Genomic DNA, 16231 nt, shown 5'->3' on the forward strand with positions numbered 1-16231 from the left:
CGTGCAGGGAGTTGGAGACGGAAGGTGACCTCATTTATCTGCCTCTCGATAGAAAAGGGGGACTAGCGGGGACTCAGCTTCCGGCACGGCAGGCGGAGACGCAGATCCCGGGTGGAGAGCCAGACCTTATCTCCAGGATGATAGACGGGGGTGGCAGACCGAAGGGCATCTGCATAGGTCTTGTGTCACCGCACTGCCTGCTGGAGTTGGACATGAGCTGAGTCCCAAACTCTCTCGCTCGCTCGGAACCAGTGGTCGACAGCTGGAACGTCGGAGGGCTCTCCTGTCCAGGGAAACAGAGGGGGTTGGTAGCCGAGTATGCACTGGAATGGGGTGAGGCCGGTGGTGGTTTGCTTGAGGGAATTTTGTGCATACTCAGCCCACAGGAGGAAGCGGTTCCAGCTGTGCTGGTTGTCATGACAGTAGGTCCAGAGATGTCTCCCAATCTCCTGAATCTTCCGCTCAGTCTGGCCGTTAATCTGGGAGTGATACCCTGAGGAGAGACTGAGACTGATGGTGACATCGAGGAGTTTGAAGAATGCCTTCAAGACACGGGAGACCAACTGTGGCCCACGGTCTGAGATGACATCTTCCGGGATGCCGAAGGTGTGGAAGAGATTATGGAAGAGGGCCTCTACTGTTTCGAGGGCTGTGGATAAACCCCGGAGGGGAATTAACTTGCAGGCTTTGGAGAATCTGTCAACTGTAACGAGTATGCAGGTATAACCTTCTGACTTGGGGAGATCTGTGACAAAGTCTACTCTGACGTGGGACCAGGGGCGACGTGGAATGGGTAATGGGACTAATTTTCCGACGGGTAAGTGATGTGGAGTCTTGGAGATAGAGCAGACTGAGCATCCACGAACGTACTGGGAGACATCCCTGGCCATACTGGGCCACCAGTACCGAGCTTGGAGGAGCGAGAGAGTACGCTGGCTGCCTGGGTGTCCAGAGCCCGGGGAAGCATGCAGGGAGCCCAGAATGGAACTCCTCAAGGAGGTGGGCACATAGGTCTTGCCCTCTGGGCCTCCCAGCAGAGCGGGTTTGTTGTCTGTTCATCCAGGGCCCACCGGATGGGGCTCACAAGGACGGCTGGAGGGAGTATGGGTTCAGGTGTGGAGGGTTCATCGGGGGCATGGATACATGAGAGGGAATCTGCCTTGACATTCTTATCTCTGGGTAGATACGTGATGGAAAACAGGAAACGAGTGAAGAAGAGGGCCCAGCGAGCCTGCCGGGGGTTTAACCTCTTAGCACTTCGGAGATATTCCAGGTTTTTGTGGTCAGTGATGATCGTAAAGGGGTGTTGAGCTCCCTCCAGCCAGTGTCTCCATTCCTCCAGCGCCAGTTTAATGGCGAGCAGCTCCTGATTTCCAATATCGTAGTTCCACTCCGCTAGGGAGAGCTTCCTGGAGACGTTAGCGCAAGGGTGGAGTCGGGGAGGCTATCCGTGGTATTGAGACAGCACTGCTCCCACGCCGGTGGTGGAGGCATCCACTTCCACTATGAATGGGAGTTGGGGTTCAGGATGTGAGAGGATGGGAGCAGTGCATAAGGCCTCCTGGAGCTTCTTGTAGGCGGCTCGAGTTTTGGAGTTCCAGGACAGAGACTTGGGTTTCTGACAGAGCATGGAAGTGAGGGGGGCTGAGAGGAGATTGAAGTTCAGAATGAACCTCCGGTAGAAATTTGCGAAGCCAAGGAATCATTGAAGTTCCTTTACTGACTGAGGCTGGGGCCAGTCCCGGATGGATTGGACCTTCCCCTGGTCCATCTGGATCCCATCCACACTGAGGTTGTAGCTGAGGAACTGGACAGTGGGGCGGTAGAACTCACACTTCTCGAGCTTCAGGTAGAGGTGGTGTTTCCTGAGTTGGCGTAGGACCTGCGCCACGTGATGGCGATGTTCGGCCAGGTTCCAGGAGTAGATCAGGATATCGCCCATGTACACGATGACAAACCGATGGAGGAACTCCTGGAATACCTCGTTCATAGACCCCTGGAAGACGGACGGTGAGTTGGAAAGGCCATACGGCATGACCCGATATTCATAGTGGCCTGAGGGGGTAATGAACGCCGTCTTCCACTCGTCGCCTTCCTGGATATGAAAGAGGTTATAGGCGCTCCGCAGGTCCAGCTTCGAGAAGATACGGGCCCCACGGAGTTCCTCGAGGGCAGCTTGGACCAGGGGAAGAGGATAAGGGAGCTTGACAGTGTGATCATCAGTGTAATCGATGTTGGGCCGCAAGCCTCCGTCCTTCTTGCTCACGAAGAAGAAGCTCGAGGCCACCGGAGAGGTGGAAGGGCGAATTAACTGTTGTTGGAGAGCCTCCTTGATGAGCGCTCCGGGATGGACAGGGGGTATACTCGACCCTTGGAAGTATAGCTCCAGGCAGCAGGTCGATGGCACAATCCCATGGCCGGTGCAGTGGTAACTTCGTGGCTGCCTGTTTGCTGAACACATCCTGGAACGCCAGGTAGTCAGATGGGATCGTCGGAACCTTCTGGTCTGGTCTTCTGTCAGCAGACAGACACAGAGGTAAGTTCAATACAATCAACTGGTTTATTGTGTAGTAGCAGAGGGGAAAGAGATGAGTAGAATGTCCAGGTAAGCAGGTGGGGAATGGGAATGTCTCTACGGGCTGATCTGAGTTTGAATGTCCTTTTTCCTTTTCCAGGGGATCCGGAGGTAACAGTGAAGCGGTGGAGAACAGGGATAGGAACACTGGAGCAACTGATAAGTAGTCAACATGGAATGTTTGAGACCAGACAGTGAGTGAACGGGAGGAGTGCAGGGATATAGTGCTGCTGATTAGTGCTGACAGGTGGCGGTGATCAGAAATCAGGGGATTGGGATCTGGTGAGTGTCATTGGTGGAGACTGCGGTGACTCTCTGACACTTATAACCAATTCATTTATATATAATTATTAGGAGATGCACTATGCTTGAATTATTTAGAAAGTGACCAATAATTTGTGACCAATATTTTATATGCATTGATTTCTCCTCTCTAAACTGTTTCTCAAGTTTTTTTTTCTTTTCTCTCTCATCACCACTGTTGCTCCGTGAATATGACGAATATATCACAACACTACAGAGACCGAGGTGTTAAGAGTCAGAAGGCACTTAAGCTCATTTATGATTTCCTGTTGAAATGATTTGTTGAATCGACTCGAAATCGCATCGCACTGCATCGTAATAGGGATGAATCATATCACATCGCATCAGTAGCTGCTTCATATGTATTGTGATGAGTCGACTGCCTCCCCCCTTATTATCATCACCACCCCGTCCCGTATTCACCTCCCTTCACCAGGCTCCCGACGGGAGTGGGTGTGTGAGAGAGGAGGGGCGCTTAAACAGCCAGGGCTGGCGGCGTGTGATGAGGCGCACCTGATCTGAATAGAGCCTCGTCACCGCTGCTGTTTAAATGCCGGGCGTGCCTCTACTCGGAAGACCGGTGCTCTCCTCTCTTCCCCGTGCATGCACGCTGGTGTCCTCGTGGGTCCAGGAGGGGAGCGTCGAGAATGGATCAAGTTACGCACCCGCGAGACGGCTGACGGGCCAGGATGCCGGGCCGTACTATCCCCCGGAAGCGCCATGGGCCGAAGAAGGACGAAGCCGCTAGAAGAAGCCACCGCCCCTCACACCCCGGTCCCTTTCGTGCAACCGCCGGACTCCGCCCCTTACCTGGACCCTTCCTTCCAGAACACTGCCCTCCTTCACAAACGACGAGGACACCAGACCCCCCCAGTTTATTTTTGGACACTTTTACCCCCTTTGGACACTTTATTTTATTATTTTATTTAATAAAAGCCTCTCCGAGGCCTGACGCCACACCCACTGTGTCTGTCGTTTGCTCCTCGCGCCACAGTATCTTTAATGTATCGTATCGTTGGCTACGCATCGAGATTGCAACAACCTCAGTAATGGAGAAGCACATCCATAGCATTTAGTATTATTTTTCTCTGAACCAGACTAGTTCTGATCAGATCAGAATGAGCCCTTGGGTTGTGGCTCACCAGTTGGCAACCACTGGTGTAATGTATTGTGCAACTTGCACACTTTAATTGTAACTTTATGTAAAGCTCATAACTAACACACACACACACACACAAAGATAAAAATGTTTCCAGCCCGCATGGAGAATCAGAGAATTAATGAGGCTGCGTGAATGTGCAGAAGGTTGTTGTGGGTGGGGGTGACCATGTGTCCCTTGTAGCCCCCTCAAAACTAACAATTATTGCTCGTAGCTACCTATATCTGACGACTTTGATCTGTTCCATCAAGTTTTTTTCAGTGCATCACTTACTCGCTTTAATTTTTTTCATTTCACTGGCCGTCAGTGATGTGGCTTTGACACCAGACTCTATTAAACACAGCCCAGGAATGGATGGACCTCATTATCCCTTATATAGCACGTATACTCTTAATGGATTCTGGGAAAAATGAATGCTTAAATGTACCTTTACGCATTTAATGGAGCTCTGGGGTATATGCAGAATGGCTTAAAACCTCGGGACTCTGGATTGCTAGCTACAGTGTGGAAAAATGGATCTTGCCCATTTAAAAAGCATTCATGGCAATTTGTCTTTTACAACAAGGCTGAGAAAAATAGGATGGTTGAAATTGTTAGGTCCATTTCCTGCCCTCTTTGATGTATACATCATGCTTTATTTCCATGGAAACAGAGCCTGAGGGCAGATATATTATTTTGTTCTATTGTTCCTTCACTGTCTTTCCGGTCAATTCATCTGGTCTCTTAGGAAAAATTAACAGTTGGCCTATAGAATACCAGACATAAACAGTCAGGTCCATATATATTTGGACACTTACACAATTTTCATGATTTCAGCTCTGTATGCCATCAGAACAGAATTAAAAATGAAACAATCAAGATGAAATTAAAGTGCAGACTATAAGTTTTAATTCAAGGGGTTGAACAAAAATATAACATAAAATGCTTAGGAATTACAACCATTTTTATACAGAGTCCACCCATTTTTAGGGGTTCAAATGTAATTGGACATATAAATATAATCATAAATAAAATGTTCATTTTTTTAATTTTGTGTATACAGGTGCATTCTACCACAGTGTTGGACTCTTCCTTAATCTTCCTTAAGCGTAAAGGAGCAACCGTATCTAAAGTGCTAGAAAAGTGAGAGTCAATAGTTTTTGTTACATCATCAAGTTGTTCTGAGCTATGCTGAGGAATTGCGATAAATCAGGAAGATTATTTATGAAGTAGTCTTTTGTGGTAGTTTGTGGTATAAATATGGTTCTACCATATTTACAACAAGGAGTTGGCTTTACAGCTTTAGCTATATGGAATATACACAAAACTAGATAATGATCTGAGATATCATCGCTCTGCTGCAATATTTCAACGCCACTGTCATCAATTCCATATGACAGTATTAAATCTAGAGTATGATTCGACAATGAGTAGGTCCTGGAACCTGTTGTTTAACACCAATGGAGTTTAGAATGTCTATAAATGCAGAACCCAACGGATCTCTTTCATTATCAACATGGATATTAAAATCACCAGCAATTAGGACTTTATCTGCAGCCAGCACGACCTCAGATAGAAAATCAGCAAATTCTTTAATAAAGTCTGTATAGTGCCCTGGTGGCCTGTATACAGTAGCCAGTACAAACATCACGGGGGATTTATCATAAACACTTATTTCTTTGGATAACGTTATATGAAGCACCATTACTTTGAACGAATTAAACCAGACCTCTGAGAAATACTGAAAAAATAGCTATAAAAATTGTGGCAATACCTCCCCCTTTACCTTTTGGACGCGGTTCATGTTTGTAACTGTAATCTTGGGGGGTAGACTCGTTTAAAGAAATGTAGTCATCTGGTTTTAGCCAGGTTTCTGTCAAACAAAGCACATCTAGTTTATGGCCAGTGATCATATAATTTACAAAAAGTGCTTTTGTAGAAAGGGATCTAAAATTCAATAAGCCAAGCTTTATCATTTGTTTATCTGTATTATATCTGTTTTTTATTTGTTGAACATCAATTAAATTGTTACTCTTACTTTGGTTTGGATGTTTTCTGTATTTTCTAGTTCGGGGAACAGACACAGTCTCTATATTGTGATATCTAGGTGAAAGAGTCTCTATGTGTTGAGAATTAACTGACTTCTGTGGCGTGAGGCGGCTAGCAGATAGTCGGTTTAGCCAGTCTGTCTGCTTCCTGACCTGGGCCCCAGTTAGTCAAGTATGAACTCTAAGACTATGTGCCATATTTCTAGAGAGAAGAGCGGCACCACCCCAAGAGGGATGAAGACCATCTCTTTGCAACAGGTCAGGTCTGCCCCAAAAATTATATTGTTATTAAAAATGTTATTCTGCGGGCACCACCATCCAGTCATTGAGTGACGACAGTCTGCTATGTATCTCATCACTCTGGTAATCAAGGAGCAGACCAGAGCATATTACAGTGTCTGACATTGTACTTGCAAGTTCACACACCTCTTTAACATTATTTTTAGTGATCTCTGACTGGCGAAGTCGAACATCATTAGCGCCGACGTGAATAACAATCTAACTGAATTTACATTTAGCATTAGCCAGCACTTTTGCCAAGATGTCAGGCGTTCTGGCTCCCGGTAAACAATGGACTATGGTGGCTGGTGTCTCTATTTTCACGTTCCGTACAATAGAATCGCCAATAACTAGAGCACTTTCATCAGGTTTCTCAGTGGGTGCGTCACTAAGTGGGGAGAACATGTTTGATGTTTTGATCGGAACGGAAGAGTGGTGTTTTGACTAGGCCACCTCACAGTCGCCCAGTTGCCCTGCTGCACGGGCTCAACCGGAACCGAACAATGTACAGGACTCCCTGAGCTAGTCGCATCCAAAGCAGTATCTACAGCCCTCACATTCTTACTGTCCTCGACTAAACTTTAGATGCATGTCTCTAATTCTGAAACCTTCTCTGTCAGCCTAACTATTTCCCTGCATTTATCGCATGTGAATCCCTCATCGCCGACAGAGAGAGATAAACTATACATGTGGCAAACAGTGCAAACAACAATAGCAGGAGAAGAAGCCATTACTCACCGTGATTGAAGAATGATTCGCTTACCACTGCTGTTTGATGAACTCGTGAAAAACGGAGCGAGAAAAAAGAAAACAATAATAAGCACGAATAGAAAGGCGAATGGAACCACGAGTTACAAGCTAACCGGCTAACGCGCTGCACGCACGCTGCGGTTTTAAAAAGCGAACGATCAAATTAGTTTTATAGATAATACCAGAAATATGGTGGGAATTAAGTTATATATTATCACTTTAAACAACAGAGAATGAAAGTAAGATAGAGATTCAACAGAAACGCGGAGCTACAATCGCAAACCTCTCATCAGCACAACAGACAGAAGCAATCGATCATTCATATGTGCTAGCGATTAGATCACGTGTGAGTTCAAGACAAATTACTCTTTCAATGGGGCCTTTTCACAAGCAGTCATTGCTCATAAGTCCTTGCCCAATACAAAATATTTTATTTGATTATATAAAACCACTGAGAGAAAAAAAAGATGCAATAAAAGAGGAAATCAGGAAGGAGGTACAGTGAATAGAAAAGTCTCATAATTTACAGGTATTTGCTTAAAGTATAAAAAAATAAAACAATTACTTTTTGTTTGCTTGTTTTGTAGTCAGTGTAATGATAATAAATACCAAAATACTGATTATCAGCATCAGCAATAATGACTGTAGCTGATTAACCTCCTGATGAACAGTAGAGTGTTTAGCTATGATAAAATCCACAATGCTATGATGTAAAACATTTGTTTACCACACCACTGTGCAGCTCCCTTAGTGAACTGTTATTTTTTATTCACTATATATAGTGGAGTTTGTAATGTCAGTTACCAGAGGGGAAATCTGTGATTTTTAATTACATGCTTTGTCTTTACCAGAGAATGTAAAATGCTTGCATGTGGTTGTCTCAGTACAGAGACAACCACATGCAAGTTTGTTTATGAATAATCCCATTTATGATGTTGGGTGCCGGGAACAGCGAAAGACAAGTTTAAAGCATGCTACAATGTTGACCTAGCCATTACAGCAATTTAAGCCATTAAACCATTAAAGTTTGACCTAACTTGAGTTCACTGATTCCAGGAAGGGATGCTTATGTTTAAAATACAGCAACTAGGACATCTGGAGAGAATCAGCCCTGTGCATCACCATAGACAGTCAATCACACTCAATCCCTTACACAGCAGAAACGGAAAATCTTTACCCTAGTCACACAAACCACCCTTTCCTTTCATCCAGCCAGAAAACAAAAGAGGAAAACAGTTTTTTAAATAAGAAATAAAATAAATAAGTTAAATTGTTGGTAACACTTTATTTTAAGGTCCAATTCTCACTATTAAAAAGTTGCGTATTAGCATGCATAGTCCTAGCATATTGGCTGTTTATTAGCACTTATAAAGCACATTTTAATGCCTTATTCTACATGACCATATTTTAGATCCCTTAATCCTACCCCATAAACTTAACATCTACCCAACTATTAAAAAGCAGCAAATTAGGTGTTTATTGAGGGAAAACACTAAGTTAATGGTGAATATGTGTTCCTTAATCTAAAATGTTTCCAAATTGTTTTTGTAAGATATTTTGTAAGGCATTTTTAAGCGTTTTGGAAAATTTATAGAAAAACAACACAATAATGATTTGGAAAGATATGTGGATTAAATAAATACATTTTTGAGTGAACTATTCCTTCAGACATGTCACAGTGTTACTAATAAACTATCAACAGGTAAGACTGCTGTTACTGCACATTTACTTTACATTTACACAACCATTTCCTCTTGCAGAGCACTAAGCAGACTGTGTGGCATCAGATCATTGCTCTTTCCGACTGCACATTTGATGAGTTTACTTTGGCACTATGTGTTTGCCCTGCCAACTGCAGACATTTTATTACTGTTGCAATTCTGTTTGGTGACGCTACTGATGTATAAATGAATGCCGAAAAGACCCAACCAAAGACACTGCTGCTGAAATAAGCCCAAGAAAACTGAATAATTCAAAATCCTGAAAGCTTTAGCAAGTTCACGTCAGAAAGACACAAATGGCTTTGAACGTAGACTGATTACGAGCAAGGCTTTAGAATAATACACTAAAAAGAATGTGCGTTTTGTATATTTACACACCTCTATATTAGAGCATGGGTTTGTTTGTCAAGTCAAATATTTTAGAGTATGCAAACATGAACGAGTCAGATGAGTAATGAATTAATGGAGAAAGTAATAAGCATAATAATTAATGGAATGAATAATAAATTTTTTGCTCAGCCCTTTAAAATGAAAGAATAGCAAACCTCAAGGATTCATGCATTCTGAAGGAGGCTGGGTCAAGCTCTCAGTTTATTTTAGTGGAAGGATGAAAAGTCTCTGCTTTGGTAAAATTATGCACTGTCACAGTGTCATCCATTGTATATACACTGAGGGCCCTATTTTAACGATTATAAGCACATGGACTAAAGTGCAAGGCGCAGGTTCACTCAGGGGGTGTCCGAATCCACTTTTGCTAGTTTAATGATGGGAAAAACGGTTGGCGCACCCGGCGCATAGTCTAAAAGGGTTGTCTCTATTCTCTTAATGAGTAATGGGTGTGATTTGGGCACAACAGATTTTTACATGGCTGCAAGAGCAAAGACTGAACGCGTCTCCAGAGACGAAACGGATCTGCTCGTGCGCGAACAAATAGGTAGCCTAATTCTGATATATACAATGACTCCATTATGACATGTAGGCATTTTTATGTTTATGTAGAACACACGTTACACCTCTGTTTATAAATTTGCACAGGCTACCAGTAGCTGCTCGCATAAAATTCAAGGCATTAATGTTTGCCTACAAAACCACCACTGGCTCTGCACCCCTTTACCTACATTCTTATAAATAAAGTGCTTCAAAAGGTTCTTCAAGTGATGCCATAAAAAAAACATTTTTATTTCCACAAAGAACCATTCAGCCAAAGGTTCTTTAAAGAACCATCTCTTCCTTACCTCTGCCTTCCTAGTTAATTCTCAGCACATAGAGAATCTCTCACCTAGATATCACACTATAGAGACTGTGTCTGTTCCCCGAACTAGAAATTACAGAAAACATCCAAACCAAAGTAAGAGTAACAATTTAATTGATGTTCAACAAATAAAAAACAGATATAATACAGATAAACAAATGATAAAGCTTGGCTTATTGAATATTAGATCCCTTTCTACAAAAGCACTTTTTGTAAATGATACGATCACTGACCATAAACTAGATGTGCTTTGTTTGACAGAAACCTGGCTAAAACCAGATGACTACATTTCTTTAAACGAGTCTACCCCCCAAGATTACAGTTACAAACATGAATCGCGTCCAAAAGGTAAAGGGGGAGGTGTTGCCACAATTTATGGCAATATTTTCAGCATTTCTCAGAGGTCGGGTTTCAAGTATAATTAGTTCGAAGTAATAGTGCTTCATATAACGTTATCCAAAGAAACAAGTGTTAATGATAAATCCCCTGCGATGTTTGTACTGGCTACTGTATACAGGTCACCAGGGCACCATACAGACTTTATTAAAGAATGTGCTGATTTTCTATCTGCTGGTTGCAGATAAAGTCCTAATTACTGGTGATTTTACTATCCATGTTGATAATGAAAGAGATTCATTGGGATCAGCATTTATAGACATTCTAAACTCCATTGGTGTTAAACAACACGTGTCAGGACCTACTCATTGTCGAAATCATACTCTAGATTTAATACTGTCATATGGAATTGATGTCAGTGGAGTTGAAATATTGCAGCAAAGCGATGATATCTCAGATCATTATCTAGTTTTGTGTATATTCCATATAGCTAAAGCTCTAAAGCCAACTCCTTGTTACAAATATGGTAGACCCATCACTTCTACCACAAAAGACTACTTTATAAATAATCTTCCTGATTTATCTCCATTCCTCAGCATATCCAATAGCTCAGAACAACTTGATGATGCAACAGAAACTATTGACTCTCCCTTTTCTAGCACTTTAGATACAGTTGCTCCTTTACACTTTAAGGAAGATTCAGGAAAAGAGTCCAACAACGTGGTATAATAAGCACACTCGAGCCCTAAAGAGAGCAGCCCAGAAAATGGAGCGCAGCTGGAGAAAAACTAAATTAGAGGTATTTCGTATTGCTTGGCGGGAAAGTACCCTATCCTACAGAAAAGCATTAAAAACTGCTAGATCTGCTTACTTTACCTCTCTTTTAGAAGAAAACAAACACAACCCCAAGTATTTATTTAATACAGTGGCTAAATTAACAAACAATATAACATCAGCAGGTGCAGACATTACCCAGCAGCACAGTAGTAATGACTTTATGAACTACTTTAAAGCTGATATAAAGCCATCCAGCTTTATATCAAGCCGATGTAAATTTGCAATTTGCATTGTTAAAAGCGCTACACAAATAATATTGACTTGACATATTATATAATTAAAAAAAAAACCTTGGTTTGTGTACTGCGTTAAGCTAACTGAGACTTGTTATAGCACTGGCATATCATTGCTCTTTTGTTGATTTTGATTGCTTCCATTTTCCTCATTTGTAAGTCGCTTTGGATAAAAGCGTCTGCTAAATGACTAAATGTAAATGTAATTAGGTGCATATTACTAACACGCTCTTTAAATAAAAAAAAAATACTGCGCCATTGACTTTAGACCAGGTTTTAGTTGGTCAATGGCGCAGTCTATTTCAGTTGCCTCAAAATAGCAACGCGCCAACAATGGGCCTGAACACACCTCGTACCTGGATTATCTTGTTGCCTTACCCTGTTGGATATGTTCGCTGATTGAAGACCCACGCTTGTCCAAGGATTACTCTTTGTCTTGCCTGTGTTGTACCCAGTGATGCCGGTAACGCGTTACTTAGTAGCGCGTTACTCTAATATGACCAATTTTTCCAGTAACGACTAATCTAACGCGTTACTATTTCCATACCAGTAATCAAATTAAGGTTACTTGTCCAAGCCACTGTGCGTTACTATTTCTTTAATTTTTTTTAAGCAAAACCTATTTGGTTTCTTCTTGCGTCTCGGGGAGTGACATCACGTATGCGACAGGTCATATTTTCAGGACAGCTCACCTACCAAGCGCCGCGGCGAGCGACACACGAACAACAATGGAGGGAGGAGAGAGATATGCGTTTTCTAGCTGGAAATATAGTCACTATTTTGAGTTTGTATCAGCCAAAGATGATAATATTAAGGTTCGTTGTACACTCTGTGCTGGCGACACTCCAACCCCATCAAGTGCTCCTGTGGAGCGACTTTTCAGTCTGGGAGGTTTGGTGCTCACGCCTAGAAGAAATCGACTTTCTGACAAGAGGTTTGAGAAGCTTCTGTTACTGAGGTACAACCACTGGTTTACTCGCCCCACTCCACTGTTTCCCTCATAACATGCGATGACAACATAAGATGTTATATGTGGATGGTATAAAAAGTATTTATGTTAAGTCAAGAAAGACTTATTTTTTCTAAAAAAGTATTCATGTTAAATGAAGTCAAGAAAGAAAAAAAGAGACTTGTTTTTCTAAAAAGTATTTATGTTAAGTGAAGTCAAGAAAGACTTATTTTCTCTAAAAAGTATTTATGTTATATGAAGTCAAGAAAGACTGTCTTTATTTATTTTTATACAAACGTGTATTTCTGTCAGGAAATAGTTTTTAAGTTCAACTTAAAATGTCAAGAGATAAATTGTTGACGTTACTGTTAAAATGCACCAACAATAAAGTAAGCATTGGCAAAACCGGTTGTCGTTTTTATGTTGGGGGGGGGGGGGGGGGGGGGGGGTGTTATTGGCAGCTGCTGAAAGTAACTAATAAAGTAACTTGTAATCCAACTTAGTTACTTTTAAAATAAAGTAATCAGTAAAGTAACTAAGTTACTTTTGAAAGGAGTAATCAGTAGTCAGTAATTCCATTACTATTTCAAAGTAACTGTGGCAACACTGGTTGTACCTATTTAAAATTCTTGAATCCATGGCTGTTTCATAATCACGTCTCTTAATAAAGCTTTGCACATGGATCCATACGTCTCACATCTCGTCGGCTCCGTAACAGTAATAGAGTAATGTGCCGCAGTATAATAAATAATACATCACATCTTTCAACTGCCTATCTTTTACAAAACAAGAACTGAGAATAAATCACTAAAATTGCTCAGATGACAATTCAGACCTTATGTTTGGAAAACTACACTAGTATTAAGCAAGACATAATGTACGCAATTTTCCACTAACCTACAGTATTTACAACCCAAGCTACTTAAAGGCTGTCCACAGTCTATCTTTAACATCACAACTGAACTCAATTTTTTTGGAAATGACATGAACCAAGTATAGCTTTCCAATCATTAAGGAAATCAGATGTGTGTGAGATTTCTGTAAGAATCGGAAACCATGTACCAATATTATTCTCTGTTACAATGAAAAGAGGCAACACAGGTATTTTTTAATTACCTTTCTTGATCTTGCGATGGAAGTTAATGGCGTCCACAGATGCGGTCACAATGTTGGTCTTGCAATGACGAGCAGCAACAATTCCTGCCACCTCATCCATCAGCTTCATGGTCACACCTGAGGATGATAGATACCAGGGAAATTTACTAACTGACTTACAATCAGACTGAGAATATGTATATTAGTCAAATTTACCCTGAAGCATCAGAGTAAAAACCATTCAGAAGTCATAAACTGTTGGTTCTGCTGAAAGAAAATGCAAAGGCACTTGTGATAATAAGATTCGAGTTCTCCTGTTGACGATGCATATATAACCAGAATCCACTGCATACATATGAGCAGTAAACATCCTCTGACCTCTTTACTTTAATGTTCAACAGGAACAACACAATTTTTTTTCCCCACTTAAATTACTGCTTTGACCCTTAAATAGCCCTGTTATCAGGACAAGAGCTCAGTGTCAGGCTGGACGGCTGATGTCTAACTGATATCCACTGCTATGACCGTATTTCAGTGATATTTAAATGTGTGAAATTCTATCATTTAAAGCCAAACAACCTAACCACATAATATCTGCACATAACAGCAGCGGGGAAATACAAGCTAATGCAAGCTAATAGCTGAGAGTACATTTAATTACCATCCTTTATTATCAACGCTGTTTTGGCTGATATGGCATTGCTATCTTCGCAAATAAATTTGGCAGTGAAATGCAAAACCTGATGTTATATGACAGAAAATTACATTAAAGCACAAACGATGCAGCATGATTACTGCTTAGTAAGCACTGTAACTATAAAGCAAAGCACACGGCTGGGACAAAGTTCAGCGTTTTATGAATTATACATTTCTCTGGGCAGAACAGGTCAGCATCAGTCTCAGGAGAATCAGACCACTTGTTCTGAATCACAATATCTGTATGACTTGGAAATTTCACTATTTCACTGTCCAAACCCATTGCAATAGGTTTGTGTGAGAAACGTAGATAATTTGACAAATTGTTATTCTTTCATAATCGTCTAATTAGCCGAGGCTCTAGAATCTCATTTGGGTTGCATTCAGATTCAAAAATGGCTTGTCGACGTACCGTGGCACAACACTTCTTCCAAGTGCTGTAGAAGAACGTGACATGCAAGTCTGAATTTGGATCATGGTGAATAACATTTGAGAGCCTCAATGAAGAGGGAGGATTGTCAGTGAATGACAAAATTCTATAATCTTTCCCCTTTGTGTGAAGATTCTACAGAATTTCTAGATGAAAGTAAATAATGCCAGAATTTTCCTTTTTGAAGTCGAAGATGTATCTTGCACTGCATATACAATATAAAATGTTTTAACATATGTTGCTCAAATTTTTTATTTTTTTAAGGAATTCTGAACCATTACATCATGTATTTGTAATGTAGCAAGAAGGTCTTTGAACAAATATTTCTGATCAATACACATTTAAAAGTGCCAACCTAAAAGCTAATAAAAAATTAAATCTGTAATTCATGCCATGCCTAACATTCATGAAACTCCAAGTCCAAAGTCAGAGGCACACTGTACACATTGTGTAATAACAAAAACTGAATTTCGGAAAGCTCATGCTATTGTGAGCCAATAGAATTCTGGTTCCTCCAGCAAAAATTCTAGTTGCACCAGTTTTGTATGGTTATTCAAGTATTATTCAAGTTATTCACCCCAAATTTTCAAACATGCTAAAGTAATAATAAACATAATACAATAAATAAATAAATCTGACTGTTAAAAAGTATTGTGGGATTGTCTTTTCCTCAAAAATACATGCAGTGCTGCCTTAGAATTCTATTATGTATCAACCAAAATGCCTAATAAAATTGCTGAGTGTATATATGTATTTTATTAACTGCTGAAAAGCTGTAATGGTATGAACTGTCCGCTCATGGAAGTCACTACAGTAGGTGTAAGATTGCTAAATACAGCCACTAACTCAGAAAATATATGGAAGACACTGCTGCTGCCCAGCTTTGGAAAATATCTGGCCTGAGGTAAATCATCTGAACAGAGATGAATGGAAGCAGACTGTGTGTGATATAAAGGCCTTTAACGACCATTTCCATTGTTCCAGGACCTGAGGGATAAAGGGGTCACATCATGGAAAACATGATTTCCATTGCTCTTTTGAAATAAATAGTTAGTGTACTTTTGTTTTAAATTTCATGCTAAACATAAAATGTATCAAATAATGTGACTTAAGTATCTTAAGTATGTCAGTAGTATATCATGGAAACACAGCACACAAATGTTTCATAAGAATGACCTTTGTAATGACCCTTAGATCATTGTAAGGACGTTAGATCAATGACAATCAATTAGATCTGGGGAAATTTGTTGACGTAACTATATTGTTGTAAAAAAATCTTTTCATCAAAGCATTATAACCCTATTCAGTAGAAAACTGTGAGAGAGTTAAGAATTGTAAACTCAGTGTTAAGCAAGATAAACCCTCAGAACAGATGATTAATTTAGTGAGAGGGTCAGCAGATAGCACAGATATAGAACAGACTGACACTCCTTGGAAATATCTCTATACCAAGATGACGTGCAATTCACAGAGCCAGTGCATGTTTTGTAAGCTCCCTTGACACCAAACAGGCAGGGACTTGACTACTCTGGATCACTGTATGAGCTGGTTTTAGCGTTGAACCCTGGGGACTCTCATCTCCAAGTGAG

The 16231-nt window shown here is 41.1% G+C and overlaps 1 protein-coding gene across 4 annotated transcripts in view; it reads right to left on the reverse strand.

Moving 5' to 3' along the window:
* LOC306849584 (cytosolic acyl coenzyme A thioester hydrolase-like) overlaps positions 1–16231 on the reverse strand; it is a 100074-nt gene that overhangs the window by 23771 nt on the left and 60072 nt on the right. For all 4 annotated transcript variants that reach the window (XM_079384730.1, XM_079384729.1, XM_079384728.1 and 1 more), the window contains exon 7: positions 13538–13654. In XM_079384730.1, the coding sequence (XP_079240856.1) occupies positions 13538–13654 (117 nt within the window). The remainder of the gene's footprint in view (positions 1–13537; positions 13655–16231) is intronic.

This window comes from Barbus barbus, assembly GCF_936440315.1.
Source record: "Barbus barbus genome assembly, chromosome: 29".
Classification (NCBI taxonomy): domain Eukaryota; kingdom Metazoa; phylum Chordata; class Actinopteri; order Cypriniformes; family Cyprinidae; genus Barbus; species Barbus barbus.